Here is a 14,171-nt window from a genome sequence, read left to right on the forward strand (position 1 = left end):
CGGTTTCCTTCCGCAGCAAGACTCCTTCGCCTCACTGTAACCGAGGAAGCCAGACCAGCTTGCTTGGGACTTGCGAGCGGAGTGTGTTCGAGCCAGCTTGCTTGGGAACGGAAATGACCAGCCTACCCTCGGTCTTGGTCTGTACAAAGTTCGTCAGATTTCAAATTTTGTTGTTTGTATGTCATAGGGATGCATGTGGTTGAATTATGTATGGTCCAGTTCAAAAAAATTATGTATGGTCAAACATTATGTGCATGAGTAGATTTTGAATGCAGAACGTCGCATTGTTTGCAAGTAGACCAGCTGGAGACACATTGAGACTAGAGTGAACTATAGTGGAGTGTGTTTTCAGAATAGCAAGGAAAATGACCAATCTGCCCTGGGACTTGGAGGTCACACAGATTTGGTAAATTTCAGTAAATGTTTGTTTTTTCATGTTATAGGGAACTGGATCCAAGGAATATTACAAACAAATGTCTCTTATCTTGCATTTCTACCACAGCTTTATTTTTGTTTCTGGATTAAACTGAATATCTGATACATGATGTCACATTTTTTGCTTCTACATACGTACTGTACTTCAAAGTATTACACACAGTGCAAAATTGTTATTAAATCTGTATTTTGTTTTACCTGTATTGTATATACATCAGGTCCACACTCCACTACACAGCCTGCAATGCGTGTACAGAAACAGGGGGGCTACAGCGACTCTGGGCATCATAACTAAGCATTGTCTTCAACATTCACAGGTCTACCCTCCCAGAATCTTGCTCGCCAGAGAACGATTTGATGTGAAGCTCAGACACCGCCGACGAGAGCCCGGCTCGCAGGCCAAGAGGCAGCCTTGAGATGATGAGCCTTGCCACGTTTTCCGCTGCGACAGCGCCCGTCTCCATGGCGCTCGCAGCACTCTCGAAGCTGTTCACGTAGTACAGGTGTTTCCCGTCCAGTATGATCGGCGCGAAATCTTCAGGGGCATGGTAGTGGGGGTAAGCAGGCCAGTCTATCCGGATGGTCTCCTCCCTTGTGCTGTATACGTTGTGCATTGGCATTGGCCGTGCCACATAAAAGAGTCAGGCACTAAAGATGTCACGCAGTCACACAAAAAATATTCATGACTCATTTAACTACTACCGTATATCGGTCTACTCTACTGAAGTGCTTACCTGAAGATCTGGTCCAGTAAAGTGTCATTCAGCTTCGCGCGCGAGAACACCTTGTAAGTCATGTCATGCTCCCCATGCTTCTTCAGAACTGAGATGGATGAGAAAGGGATATCCGGGAGCTCCATGGTTGCTATCAGCTGTGGAATATCTGAAACTGAGCCCAAACCAAAGAATTCCTGCATTACAAATGGCACAAGGTAAGTGGTTATTCGTGATATAACAAATGAAGACTGGACAGGTTTAGTGCTTACTGAGCATCAATTTATCAGCTACTAGTTGTTATTTGCTGGTCATTCATTTTAAGTCCAAAATCTCCATGCTTTTTCTTGAAATATACATATAGAAACGAAGGACGACGGAAGAGCAAAGAACACTTACAGGGTTCAAGAGGCCCTTGACAAATGTTGCATGGGTGTGCTGCATCTTCCTCGGTGGAATGGAGATTGGAGGGGCAAATTTAATGTTCACCTCGTCGAGTGGTGTTGCAACAACCGTCACCTTACAGTTATATTCATGCCCTTCATTGGATTTCAGAACGTAGTAATCCCCTGCATCAGAGATTGAGTCTATGCCTTCTTGGAGATGCAAGGTGGCGTTAGCAGTCTTAAGCAACCCAGCAGCTAGCTGCCAGTTTCCTCCTTTGATAGCCCATAATCCAGACTCGGAGCCAGCTAAAGACACAGCGCCCGCAAGGCCACTTATACTCACGCTTTGTCCATAGTTGATCCTTGTTATCACCTATCAAGGACAGGGGGGCAACATTATAGCAGAACAATGATTACCAACGTGGTTCTAAAAAACATGTCAGCAAGACCAAAGGTTTCTTCAGAATTACCATGTCAAGATTTTTCAGCTAATGGTGTACTCTACATTGTGCAGAACACACTAGCAAATTAGACCTGATTACTATCTGATTTATAATATGCTTTGCTAGTTAGGCCTGCTGAGGATTTGAAGTATAAAAGTGTTTTGTTAAATCTCCGTTGGTCCTAGAGAATCCCTCTTCAAATAGGGAAATGTCACAAACAATATTTAAGATGATAATTTTTGAGCTAAATAGGTACTATACATGAAGAAAGTGCAAGATGGCTATTAAGTACCAGGAAGTTTCAAATATACAACAGTCAGAGCATCATAGAATAGTTCGGAATATCCCCAAAACAGAGAACTGTGGGCTATCAATTTAGATGAAGGGGAAAAAAAATTGAAACTTACGGTGACAAGCTCTGATATAGTTTGAGAATTCAGCCCAGCATCAATGAGCTCCTCCTCTAGAGTCCTCTGAGTGAGCCCATACAGGCCCGACCACTTGAGCATCTCCTCAACGCTGTCGAACACAGGGCGGGACTCAAACCCATTGTAGTATAGCAGAAATTTTTGCAACATTTCCTGCATAACAATGTGAGTATTTAATGCACTTCATCACGGTAGAGAATATAATCATCTGTTCATCTCAACGAAGAAAAGGTAACGGAAAGCAAAGACGATTTATACGGCAATCATGCCCAGTCAAACTGTAAGTCAGATTATCTATTAGATGAACAGACAAATGGGAACTGCTTGCTGAGATATCAGGATGCCACTGCAGTTAGTGAACTGAGACCATGGTCTTGATGAAATCATACAAGAGCAAGAGAAAAGAAGAGAGGGCGAAAGCAAACCTGCACAAAGCTGTCCATCTTGAGCAGCGAGAGGCCATAGCGCCTGAGCAGCACGAGCGAGTTGGCGAGGCCGTGCAGCCTGCGGCGCAGCCAGGAGCTTCCCGGCGGCGGCGGCCGGAGGGTACTGAACACGAAGCGGCCGCCGTCCCAGATTCCGAGCCAGTCGTCGTCGCCGTCGTCCCTGGCGGAGAGGCCGAGGAGGGCGGCGAAGCGTCGCACGTGGAGGTTGCGGGGGTGGATGATGGCGCCGCCGGCCTCGAAATCTTCGCCGCCGATGGTGACGGTGGCGAGGCGGCCGCCGACCTTTCCCCGGCGCTCGAAGACGCGGAGCTGAGGGAGGGAGGTGGTGTAGTTGGTGAGGAAGAAGGCGGTGGAGGCGCCCGAGATGCCGCTGCCGACGATGCAGATGTCGTCGGCGGTGGCGGTGGCGGCGAGGAGGGACGGTAGCAGGAGGAGGACGATGTGGACGACGAGGGGCGGCATCGAGAAAGTCAACGCCTTCTGAATCTTTTCTTCCATAGAAATCATTTTCCTACTCTAGTACTACCTCTGGACGTTTTTAATTGACGCAATCCAACCTATGCTTCTCAACGATGCTAGCTGAAAACCACATCTACTCGCGTCCATTAAATCCGGACGGAGGGAGTAGTATCTTTTCATGAGAAACCATTTTTCTTTCAAAACAGATTGGGCAGCCGGGTTTTTTCAAGCACTGAACTTTATTGATCACATAATTATAATGTCATTATAAAGGATCTCACATATGCAATCCAGAGCAACACCATGCCACGCAACACGATCTAAAGATTCACTCAGGCTATAGTATGAGGAGCAAGGTTTAAACCACGAAGAACATGTCATGGAACATGAAGAAAAAGAGGCCACCAGTCATCTAATGTCATGTATAATAGGGCCATAAAGAGATATGTCATCATGCTCTGAAATCACTCGATTCACAACAACAAGGAAAATAGAATTGATGATGATCTTAGGAAAGCCTTCATCTTTTGCAAGATTGATTGCGCGATCTCCGGTGTGGTCTGGAATAACGAAGCCCACCCCCATCCGACGGGAAGCAGAGAAGATCGTTGCATCGATATTAATCAGAATCGTACTAGCTGATCTCAAAAAAAAAAAGAATCGTACTAGCCGGCGGGCTCAGACCATTCAAAAACTGAAGAAGTGGTCCGACGTCTATGACTGATAGAAGGTTTGTATAGATGTGTAGTAATCATCTGGATGTATGCTAGAGCTTTTGCAACAACAGAGTTGTGATGCATCATATGGGCTCACCGGCACCAACTTTGTTCCTTGCATCCCAAATGTGCCAAATTGTAACAACCATCGTTGTCGCTTTCATGCGAGCATGGTTCTAGGAATCTAGTGTCCATACCCGAGTTAAGGTGAAATGTTGATGCTGAAGATTAATCAGATAATCTGAACAGATTCCAGACTTCACGAGCAAATTGACAGAATAAGACAGTATGCTCAATAGTCTTATGTCGTCCACACAAAAAAAACAATCCGGGATTGTTGGAATCTTTTGTTTCTGGAGGTGAGGGCCACAAGGAAGACAATCATGGGTGAAACGCTCAAGTGTTATCTTCAAGGCAGCAGGTTGTTGTGCGTGCGGGTGATGAGAAAATTGCACAGACCATCACACATTTAAGGGACCGTATAGTTCTTCTGTTAATTATCAAACACCCTCTATAATGTCAAGACGTGCAATGTGCATATATAACCTCTAGTAGTTGCTAAGACGGCTGCGCAATAGTTACTTTTATATTGTTTTATTTACAAAATAGTAAATCTTTTGTTGCACATAGGTCTAAATCATAGATTAACCTTTAATAGAAATTCTAATATTATTGAGTGATTCTTCGGCTCAATGGCACACCCTTCGCCCTCCCGCGTCGTGCCCTAGGCCCCGACGCCATCTAACGTCGGCTACTCTATGACACAATAACGCAACCACTATACCTAGGAATTTCTCGGGCTAGGCCGACCAAAGCCCGACGCAGAAAATCTTGGCCTAGGCCCAGCCTGGCCCGACTGTCGGGCCGAAAAATTAGGCCTAAGCCCGGCTCATCAGATAGAAAGCCCGTCGGGCCTTGGCCCGGGCTTCTTCATTAAATTGCGAAAAATCAAGTCCTAGGCCCGCCCCGACCGTCTGGCCAAAAAATCAGGCCTAGGTCCGGCTCGGAGGCATGCTGTCGGGCTTCCCTTGGCCAGGTATGTCAGCCACACAAAGCTATTCTTCCCATCAACCATAACTTCCTCGCAAATGCCTAGGCCCAATACATGTCCTCCTACCGTGAGATCTACCACCTCCACCACCGTCCAACTTCAATGACCTTCCTATATGGGAGCAGATGGAGAATGATGAACAAGCTAGGTTGAGGAGGAGGGGGGCAAAATGCAACCATTGTCACCCTTCTTCACCAGCGCATGAGTCACCGCAGCGAGCTCATACAAAATGAATAAGAAATGTGTGCACCGATGCATGATCTTTGAACAAATCGAACATTTAGAAACTGCTGAGAGAAAATTGCCTGAGCAGGTGCTCATAGGTGCATCAAGATTCGCGCTAGAATTTTTTATCTCTCGATGTACTCTTTTTTTTATCTCTCAGACTCTCACACTATAGAACCTTTGAGCTTTAAAATTTTCAGTTCACTGAAACATATATATAGTACTCCCTCCGTTTCAATCTATAATGCCTACAGATTTTCTGCATTTGTTTCATAATATAAGAGTAGATCTGTGTTTATTTGCAAAAAACCCCTTCCACCGATCAACTGAATGGGGGATCGGGAGATTTTCTTTAATGGCAGAGAGATTTCCCGGATTCTGTTTTGACTTTCCTTATTTCTCTCCTATTTCGAGATCGTGGTTGGACTCGTTAGGAGGTTTTGTGTTAAAAACTGACTTGCGCTAATTACTGTGTAGAAAATCTATAGGCATTATAGATTGAAACGAAGGGAGTATAGGAAAAATATTTCAGGATTTTTATGATACTAAATAATATTAAATATATAACTAAAAAATTAAATTTAAATATTTGGAAATTTTAAATTTCTGAAAGGAAATATGAACAATTTCCCTACATTCCAATTGTACTTTTTTCAGTTACCAACGAAGTTTCAAAATCATACTTTATGTAATTTGTGAGATACAAAAATGGCAAACTCAAAAAAGTATGGGTGTGTAGTGAGCACCTGCTCACTCACAACTTTTCCAATTTAGAAATTAAAATTGATTGAAATTTTTGTCCAAATAGAACATGTCAACTTAATTCTTGCAAATGAAGAAAGAAAACAACTACAGTTGTCTGATGCAGCTTAACCTGGCTGCTGCCATCACACGCTTTTAGCGCCCTACGAGGTTGAAGGCTGGATCAAAGAAAAAGCAAAGCCAATTCTGTAACTCAGCCACTCAGGTCCACAATCAGGCACATCCACATATACTCCGTATATTAGTTAATGCACACCCTAACTTTCATAAAAAGACCGAGTTAATTTTCCATATGTCAACATATATAACTAACAATTGCCAAGAAAGGAAACAAATACGGCTGCCTCATGCCGCTTAATCTTGCAGCTTCCATCAATTATATGTAACTCAAGTCCCCAGCCGATTTATATTCGCATCTATGTTAGTTAGTGCACTTCCAATATTACAGATTATGGGGGAAAAAGTGACAAAAAAAGGGATGTTGCGTAGATTAAAACGACTGAAATGATTAAAACATTGCTTCATACACCTTATTAATTTCTTCTTGTGCAATATACAATTATATGCGGTCAACTAGCATGTTTGCATCGGCAATTGAACTATTCACTGATACCATGGATATGTGATTGAGCATCCGCTTGGAGGCTCAATTTACGCTGCCAAGGCAAGGACATGGCTACCACGAGTGTTTACGTGGAACTTGGAGACGGCACAATCGGTGGAGAAGAGCCCAGGTGAGAGGTACTTTGGCGCCCCACCCATGATTGGCATCTTGGCAGTGACGTTCATCTTGTTTACGTAGTCCATCCGGTAGGTCTGGCCAAGGACACCGTCGACGGTGTTCGTGAGAGAATGGAAATTGAAGCGGAGGTTAAGGTGCATGAGGCTATCCTTCATGGTCTTGCCATAGCTGTGGATCTTCGAGTCCTCGTCGCTGATTGGCACCGCGCTGGCCGACATGGTAAACATGCCGGCGAGGTCCACCTTGACCGAGTTGACATTGTCTATGCGCTTCACAGATAGATCGGGGAGGACCTTGGACACCCACCGAGCGTTGTTGGCGGTGTCTACGTTTACAGGCTCACCATCGAGGGTGATCTCGATGTGGTCCTCGTCCTCGTCCCACCCGACGGCCTTGCGAGCACCGACGTAGAGTCGGTGGTCGCCGAAGGTGATGCCGAGGGCCTGTATCCACGTGAAGGTACGGTCGTTGGCGGGGTTATGGTTACCGATCAAGTGGGCGTTGATATGGAGATCAGTGTCAGAGACGAGGCAGAAGTCCTGGTCCCTCCTTCCGTGGAAGTAGAAGGTGACGCCATCGCCACCGGTGAAGCTAGAGCTAGGGTCACCACACGATGTTCCCGGGAATACTACACACCCTACATAGAAGTGGTATCAGAATCAATCGAGACAACTAATTAAGCAATGTCATGATGTGTGCATGCTTGCATGGATGGATGGATGGTGAACCAAGGAACATACTGCATGTCGTCTCGCAATCGCTTCAAGACATGTAGCAGGACTTGGGGCAGAGATCCGGCACTGTGCGATGCACTTTTTACCCCAGTCATCTTCACATGTATAGATTTTGTTTGGCTTGCTGTAGTCAGCACGGTAGGGCTGGCCGTTGGAGTAGGACATGACCTCGGTCTGAGGATGCCCATCGTCCAAGGTCCAGTAATTGTCGAGGGGAGGAGGAGGAGGGTCGTATTCGCTCCCGCCACCCCAGGGATCGTCCCCATTCTCGGGATTGGGAGGAGGAGGAGGAGGAGTGTAGTCCTCATTTCGGGGAGAAGGCATTGGCTTACCCATGGCGCCTAGCGCAAGCGCCACCACTAGGAGGCAGCACCAGCCTAGCGGAGCTGCCACTGCCATGCCACTTTGCCTTGCCATTACCTTTGCCAATCACTGACAAACCCGATCGATCGAGACGATCTAAGCTTCAGTGTGTGTATATGGATATGACAGGAATTGTGCTGGCTAGGTTTTCTCTTGTTTTTTTTTTCCGGTTTTCGGTTTTGGTTTTCCGTGGTTTTCTGATTTTTCTTACCAATTTTTTAACTTTTTTCAAATCTTGAATTTCAACCTTTTCAAAAAAATTAAATCCAAGCATTTTTCATTTTTTGAACTTTTTAAAATTTTGAACAGTGTTAAATTTGAACATTTTTTTACTCGAACAATTTTTAGGTGTGAACATTCAAACTTGGGTGTGCTGACTTCATCATTTTCTTGAAAAAACCATTTTCAATCTTTCTGAAAGCAATATTAGCACTGATCCAGAACTTGGTCATGAAATCTCTTGTAACAGCTGGATCCACCACAAAACCACGTCCATCTGCCATAGGGTCACTCATGGGAAATATTGCATTTCGGTCAAGATCCTGTGGGAACTCTTGGCATCCAGACAAGATATGGCGCTTGAAGTGTGACACACCAATCCCTTGATGATACGACAATTTGGTTTGGCAATAAACACAGATAGCTTTTCCTTCAGCAGGTAGCTCTTTGAAAAAATCCCAAACTCTTGATCTTTTCTTGCTTCGCGATTGTTGAGCTGAGTCACTTCATCCGCTCCTTCACGAAACTGTGATTGCTCCGCAGTTTGACTGGTTGACATTCGACAATTGAAGTATTACTACTGAGTATCGAAACTTAAGATGCTCCAAGTGAGACAAGTGCAAGCTGCGAGTAAATATGAGCAAACAATACCTGCAACAAGAGATCCATCACTTGTTCAGATTTATAGACTAAACACCATATATATAGATTACAAAGCTAGTTTAGAGATCATCAAAGACAGAGTGCTTGCTATGAATATAAACCCTCACACGAGAGCATTTACCGTGGCGATAGGAACTAATAACAAAAGGTAACGAGAGAAGGAGGCTTGTTAACGGGAATAACCCAAGAATAAAATAAATATATGGATAACTCCAAAAGATTCACAATAACTCAAGCAGAGAATTCTAAACCTTGTCCCAACACATTATAGCTTTCATATCATGATCGATTGGTTTACATGACGCAAAGAAGAAACTTGATTTTTACTGCAAAGTTTCGAAGAATATATAGCACACATCCTAACAGTTTTAATGTTAGGATTCACCTGACAGAAAGAGAAGTCAACAATTTTAATGTTCGGTCAGTTTCAGGGAACCGAGATACTACAGGCAATAAGACATTTGAAATGGCCCAACTGAATGCAAATAATCCGCAGAGTGTTTCACCACATCATAGTCCATACCGGAGAACAGAACATAATAAGTAGAGGACTGCTTCAGTCTAAGCAAGCTTGAATGAGTAGCTACATCTTTCTACATACAGAATGTGAATACAACTTTGCAAGACGAATTGCAGGCAACAGCGGATGCAACCAAGTACGTACACCAATTAGTGCAAATCAAGAACAAGAAAGAGGCCACCTTGACAGAGAAAAGGCAGCTCACCTTGAGCTAGGGGAAGGGGCGGGCTTCAGGGTCCCGGTACTCGGTGGCCGGGAGCTTCGGGGTTGTGCAGGCAGCGGCGGAGAGGTTCGTCGGAGTCCGGGTGGAAGGGATGGCGGAGACGTCTTGAGGAGGAGGTGGCGACTGTTAGGCTGTAGGCTCCTCTTCGGGCGTCGTTGGCTACCAACGGCATAGTCGGGGAAGGTAGTCCCGGCTCGCGATCGCCATCGAGTCTCCCGGCAAGCTTGGAGGATCTACGGTCGCCGACGGGCAGGGATATACGGTGGCGACGGAGCGGGCGGAGGGCAGCGGCGAAGCGGGCGATTGCCGGCGGCGGAGGGGCGGCTGCCGGAGTCGGGGGGGGCGGTTGCCGACGGCGGAGGGGCGGCTGCCGGAGTCGTGGGGGCGGTTGCCGACGGCGGGGGGGGGCGGTTTCCGGTGGCCGGCGGCGGAGGGAGGTTGCCGGCAATGGAGGACCCTTATGCTGTGTTTGGATGTAAAGAATTTGCCTTGGAATCAAGGAATCTGGAATTAGAGGTCAATTTCCGCCGTTTGGAGTGGCCTGGGAATTAGAGACGGAAATGCGGTGAAATTCCGAGGTACCGCTTCGCTCCGTGCAAGCCGCGCGCGAGACTTTCCGAGGGTTGGACCTCGGAATCGTGTGGAAAGTGTCCCCGCGAGCGACTCTCCCCGCTTACCCCTTCGTCCCGAGACTCCTGGCGAGCGACGGACCCTGGCGAGGCGAGCGACTCCAGACGCGAACGCGACGGTCGGCGGCGGCGGCGCCCAGGTACGCCCCCTCCTCTTCTCCCTGGACGCGCCTCCCTCTCCTCGCCCTATCCCATGGCCGCTCCGGCGCGCGCCTTAGCCCTACCCCCTGGCCACCCCTCTCCTCTGCCGGTCCTAACCCTAGAAATCCCCATGGAAGAGCCCCGATGTCCTGCCGTCGACCTCGCCATCGAGCAGCCGCAGTCGCCGTGCCGGCTCGTGGAGCCTGACCGCGCTGGGGCATGCGAACGGCGTTGCACCCGGGACTCAGCTCCCCGGCGGATCCTTTGACGAGGACGAATGTGGCGGCCGCACCAGTCGCCGTTGGTGAACGTCACAGGAATTAGTCGTCGCTCCTGGAATTGGGAATCGGTTTGCAAGGGATTGAATGGTCCTGTAGCCTCTGGTCTCCTTATCCAACCAGGGTCATAATTGGGCTGCCGAAATTGGCACATGTGCGAAAACGGTGGCCGTCGGAGGGTGAATAGCACCGGTTTTGGGTGGCTCCCTCCATGGCCTTGCTCAACTCCATTTATTCCTTGCTATGCAGCATCCATACAGTAGCAATTTTGGGCTGATATTGTGATTTGTTTTAATTGCAGATTTCTTGGAGAAGAACTAGCAGCTGAGGCCAATTGGAGGTATAAAATTTCTAGTTTTGACTCATTGTTTGATGTTTGGCTAGGGTACATGTGAATTTCTTACATATGTGCATCATATATAAATGTTTGTAGTTGATTGTCATGTAGACATGATTGTTTTGATGTGTGCATTGTAGCTATTTATCATGTCTCAACTAGACTATCCCATTTATTTTTGAATTATTGTTTGTTATAATCTCTCTTTGTTTCTCTAAAAAAACCCTCAGCAAGGTTTTTGTAACCAACGGGACTCGGAAACTTGAGAGGTCTTTTCCCTTTTCTTTCTCAATCACACAAAGTTTGCAAAAAATTGCAGTGGCTTTCGCATCCCAAATTGCTTTCTCTTTTGCCATCTATAGGTGTATACGATTAAATTAAATTTGCACAAACGAGAACTAGCAGTCAACATTATAGCAGTAATATTCACAGTTTCTAACAGCAGTTATATTACTTTCTAGCGACACTCATATTACATTCTAACAAACATTGCAGCACTCATAGTTTCTTAACATCACTTTATATGTACCAGCAAATAAACATCTATAGAATTTCAAAGGCAAGGTGCTGTGAATCAGTGGCAATTGAACGGGATTGAAAACATATGCAGGCAACGTCTACAGTGGCAATTGCAAAAACAGTATGCAGGAAACATCTAGAGTGGCAAACTGGCAATTTCACCGGCATGTGCCCAGACCCCATGTTTTGGCGGAAGACCGAGGCAAGGTGATGTCAATCAAATAAAAAATTGCAATCGTGTTTGCCTTGGTGAGGTTGGAGCCATTCATTCGAATAAACTACTGCTGAACGAATCTACTAGCAGCGCTGGAGCAAACCAAGATCGAGTGTATACCTTCACACGGACGCGAGGCGCGAGCGGCAACCGGATGAGCGAGCGCGACGCGCGGGTCGGCGGCCGGATGAGCTGGCGCGAGGCGTGGGTCGGCGGCCGGAGAAGCAGGAGGCGGCGGCCGGATGAACGGGCACGACGCAGCGGATGGATGAGCGGGCGACGGGCGGAAGTCGTGAGGAGTTGCCAGGAGGCCACTCAGGATGGTCAAAAGTCAAAAGTCCATAGGAATCCACCGTTATGGACCTCACGTCCAGTTCACGCCCATAGTCCAACGAAGCCCAGTCCAGTTAGGTCCGTGTAATTTCAGGTCCAAAGTCCGTGGATTTGGGGAATCCAGTTCCAGATTTACCCCCGCCCCCCGCATCAGGCCGCCGCCTCCTGGCAACTCCTCACGACTTCCGCCCGTCGCCCGCTCATCCATCCGCTGCGTCGTGCCCGTTCATCCGGCCGCCGCCTCCTGCTTCTCCGGCCGCCGACCCACGCCTCGCGCCAGCTCATCCGGCCGCCGACCCGCGCGTCGCGCTCGCTCATCCGGTTGCCGCTCGCGCCTCGCGTCCGTGTGAAGGTATACACTCGATCTTGGTTTGCTCCAGCGCTGCTAGTAGATTCGTTCAGCAGTAGTTTATTCGAATGAATGGCTCCAACCTCACCAAGGCAAACACGATTGCAATTTTTTATTTGATTGACATCACCTTGCCTCGGTCTTCCGCCAAAACATGGGGTGCTGGGCACATGCCGGTGAAATTGCCAGTTTGCCACTCTAGATGTTTCCTGCATACTGTTTTTGCAATTGCCACTGTAGACGTTGCCTGCACATGTTTTCAATCCCGTTCAATTGCCACTGATTCACAGCACCTTGCCTTTGAAATTCTATAGATGTTTATTTGCTGGTACATATAAAGTGATGTTAAGAAACTATGAGTGCTGCAATGTTTGTTAGAATGTAATATGAGTGTCGCTAGAAAGTAATATAACTGCTGTTAGAAACTGTGAATATTACTGCTATAATGTTGACTGCTAGTTCTCGTTTGTGCAAATTTAATTTAATCGTATACACCTATAGATGGCAAAAGAGAAAGCAATTTGGGATGCGAAAGCCACTGCAATTTTTTGCAAACTTTGTGTGATTGAGAAAGAAAAGGGAAAAGACCTCTCAAGTTTCCGAGTCCCGTTGGTTACAAAAACCTTGCTAAGGGTTTTTTTAGAGAAACAAAGAGAGATTATAACAAACAATAATTCAAAAATAAATGGGATAGTCTAGTTGAGACATGATAAATAGCTACAATGCACACATCAAAACAATCATGTCTACGTGACAATCAACTACAAACATTTATATATGATGCACATATGTAAGAAATTCACATGTACCCTAGCCAAACATCAAACAATGAGTCAAAACTAGAAATTTTATACCTCCAATTGGCCTCAGCTGCTAGTTCTTCTCCAAGAAATCTGCAATTAAAACAAATCACAATATCAGCCCAAAATTGCTACTGTATGGATGCTGCATAGCAAGGAATAAATGGAGTTGAGCAAGGCCATGGAGGGAGCCACCCAAAACCGGTGCTATTCACCCTCCGACGGCCACCGTTTTCGCACATGTGCCAATTTCGGCAGCCCAATTATGACCCTGGTTGGATAAGGAGACCAGAGGCTACAGGACCATTCAATCCCTTGCAAACCGATTCCCAATTCCAGGAGCGACGACTAATTCCTGTGACGTTCACCAACGGCGACTGGTGCGGCCGCCACATTCGTCCTCGTCAAAGGATCCGCCGGGGAGCTGAGTCCCGGGTGCAACGCCGTTCGCATGCCCCAGCGCGGTCAGGCTCCACGAGCCGGCACGGCGACTCGCGGCTGCTCGATGGCGAGGTCGACGGCAGGACATCGGGGCTCTTCCATGGGGATTTCTAGGGTTAGGACCGGCGAGAGGAGAGGGGCGGCCAAGGGGTAGGACCAAGGCGCGCGCCGGAGCGGCCATGGGATAGGGCGAGGAGAGGGAGGCGCGTCCAGGGAGAAGAGGAGGGGGCGTACCTGGGCGCCGCCGCCGCCGACCGTCGCGTTCGCGTCTGGAGTCGCTCGCCTCGCCAGGGTCCGTCGCTCGCCAGGAGTCTCGGGACGAAGGGGTAAGCGGGGGAGAGTCGCTCGCGGGGACACTTTCCACACGATTCCGAGGTCCAACCCTCGGAAAGTCTCGCGCGCGGCTTGCACGGAGCGAAGCGGTACCTCGGAATTTCACCGCATTTCCAGTCTCTAATTCCCAGGCCACTCCAAACGGCGGAAATTGACCTCTAATTCCAGATTCCTTGATTCCAAGGCCAATTCTTTACATCCAAACACAGCATAAGGGTCCTCCATTGCTGGCAACCTCCCCTCCGCCGCCGGCCACCGGAAACCGCCCC

General features: G+C 47.5%; 2 protein-coding genes across 2 annotated transcripts; both read right to left on the reverse strand.

The window, feature by feature from the left end:
* Positions 1-547: 547 nt before the first annotated feature.
* On the reverse strand, positions 548-3,313 carry LOC124657408 (farnesylcysteine lyase-like). Its single transcript, XM_047195963.1, has 5 exons — positions 2,831-3,313; positions 2,385-2,558; positions 1,548-1,907; positions 1,170-1,345; positions 548-1,032 (listed from the first exon to the last, which is right to left on the reverse strand). The coding sequence occupies exons 1-5, from the start codon at positions 3,311-3,313 to the stop codon at positions 747-749; spliced, it is 1,479 nt and encodes a 492-aa protein (XP_047051919.1). The 3' UTR covers positions 548-746.
* Positions 3,314-6,715: 3,402 nt separating this feature from the next.
* Positions 6,716-7,876, reverse strand: LOC124657409. Its single transcript, XM_047195964.1, has 2 exons — positions 7,627-7,876; positions 6,716-7,443 (listed from the first exon to the last, which is right to left on the reverse strand). Exons 1-2 carry the CDS (start codon positions 7,874-7,876, stop codon positions 6,716-6,718), a joined length of 978 nt encoding a protein of 325 aa, XP_047051920.1.
* Positions 7,877-14,171: the final 6,295 nt, after the last annotated feature.

Source organism: Lolium rigidum, chromosome 5, assembly GCF_022539505.1.
Source record: "Lolium rigidum isolate FL_2022 chromosome 5, APGP_CSIRO_Lrig_0.1, whole genome shotgun sequence".
Classification (NCBI taxonomy): domain Eukaryota; kingdom Viridiplantae; phylum Streptophyta; class Magnoliopsida; order Poales; family Poaceae; genus Lolium; species Lolium rigidum.

What these genes read in the sequence shown, in the direction of transcription:
- LOC124657409 (XM_047195964.1), bottom strand. Translation starts at nt 7,876, where the DNA reads ATGGGTAAGCCAATGCCTTCTCCCCGAAATGAGGACTACACTCCTCCT. An exon ending in TACATGTGAAGATGACTGGG is followed by an intron (nt 7,444 to 7,626) that starts GTAAAAAGTGCA and finishes ACTTCTATGTAG; the next exon opens with GGTGTGTAGTATTCCCGGGA.
- LOC124657408 (XM_047195963.1), bottom strand. Translation starts at nt 3,313, where the DNA reads ATGCCGCCCCTCGTCGTCCACATCGTCCTCCTCCTGCTACCGTCCCTC. An exon ending in AGATGGACAGCTTTGTGCAG is followed by an intron (nt 2,559 to 2,830) that starts GTTTGCTTTCGC and finishes ATTGTTATGCAG; the next exon opens with GAAATGTTGCAAAAATTTCT. An exon ending in TCAAGGGCCTCTTGAACCCT is followed by an intron (nt 1,346 to 1,547) that starts GTAAGTGTTCTT and finishes TTTGTAATGCAG; the next exon opens with GAATTCTTTGGTTTGGGCTC.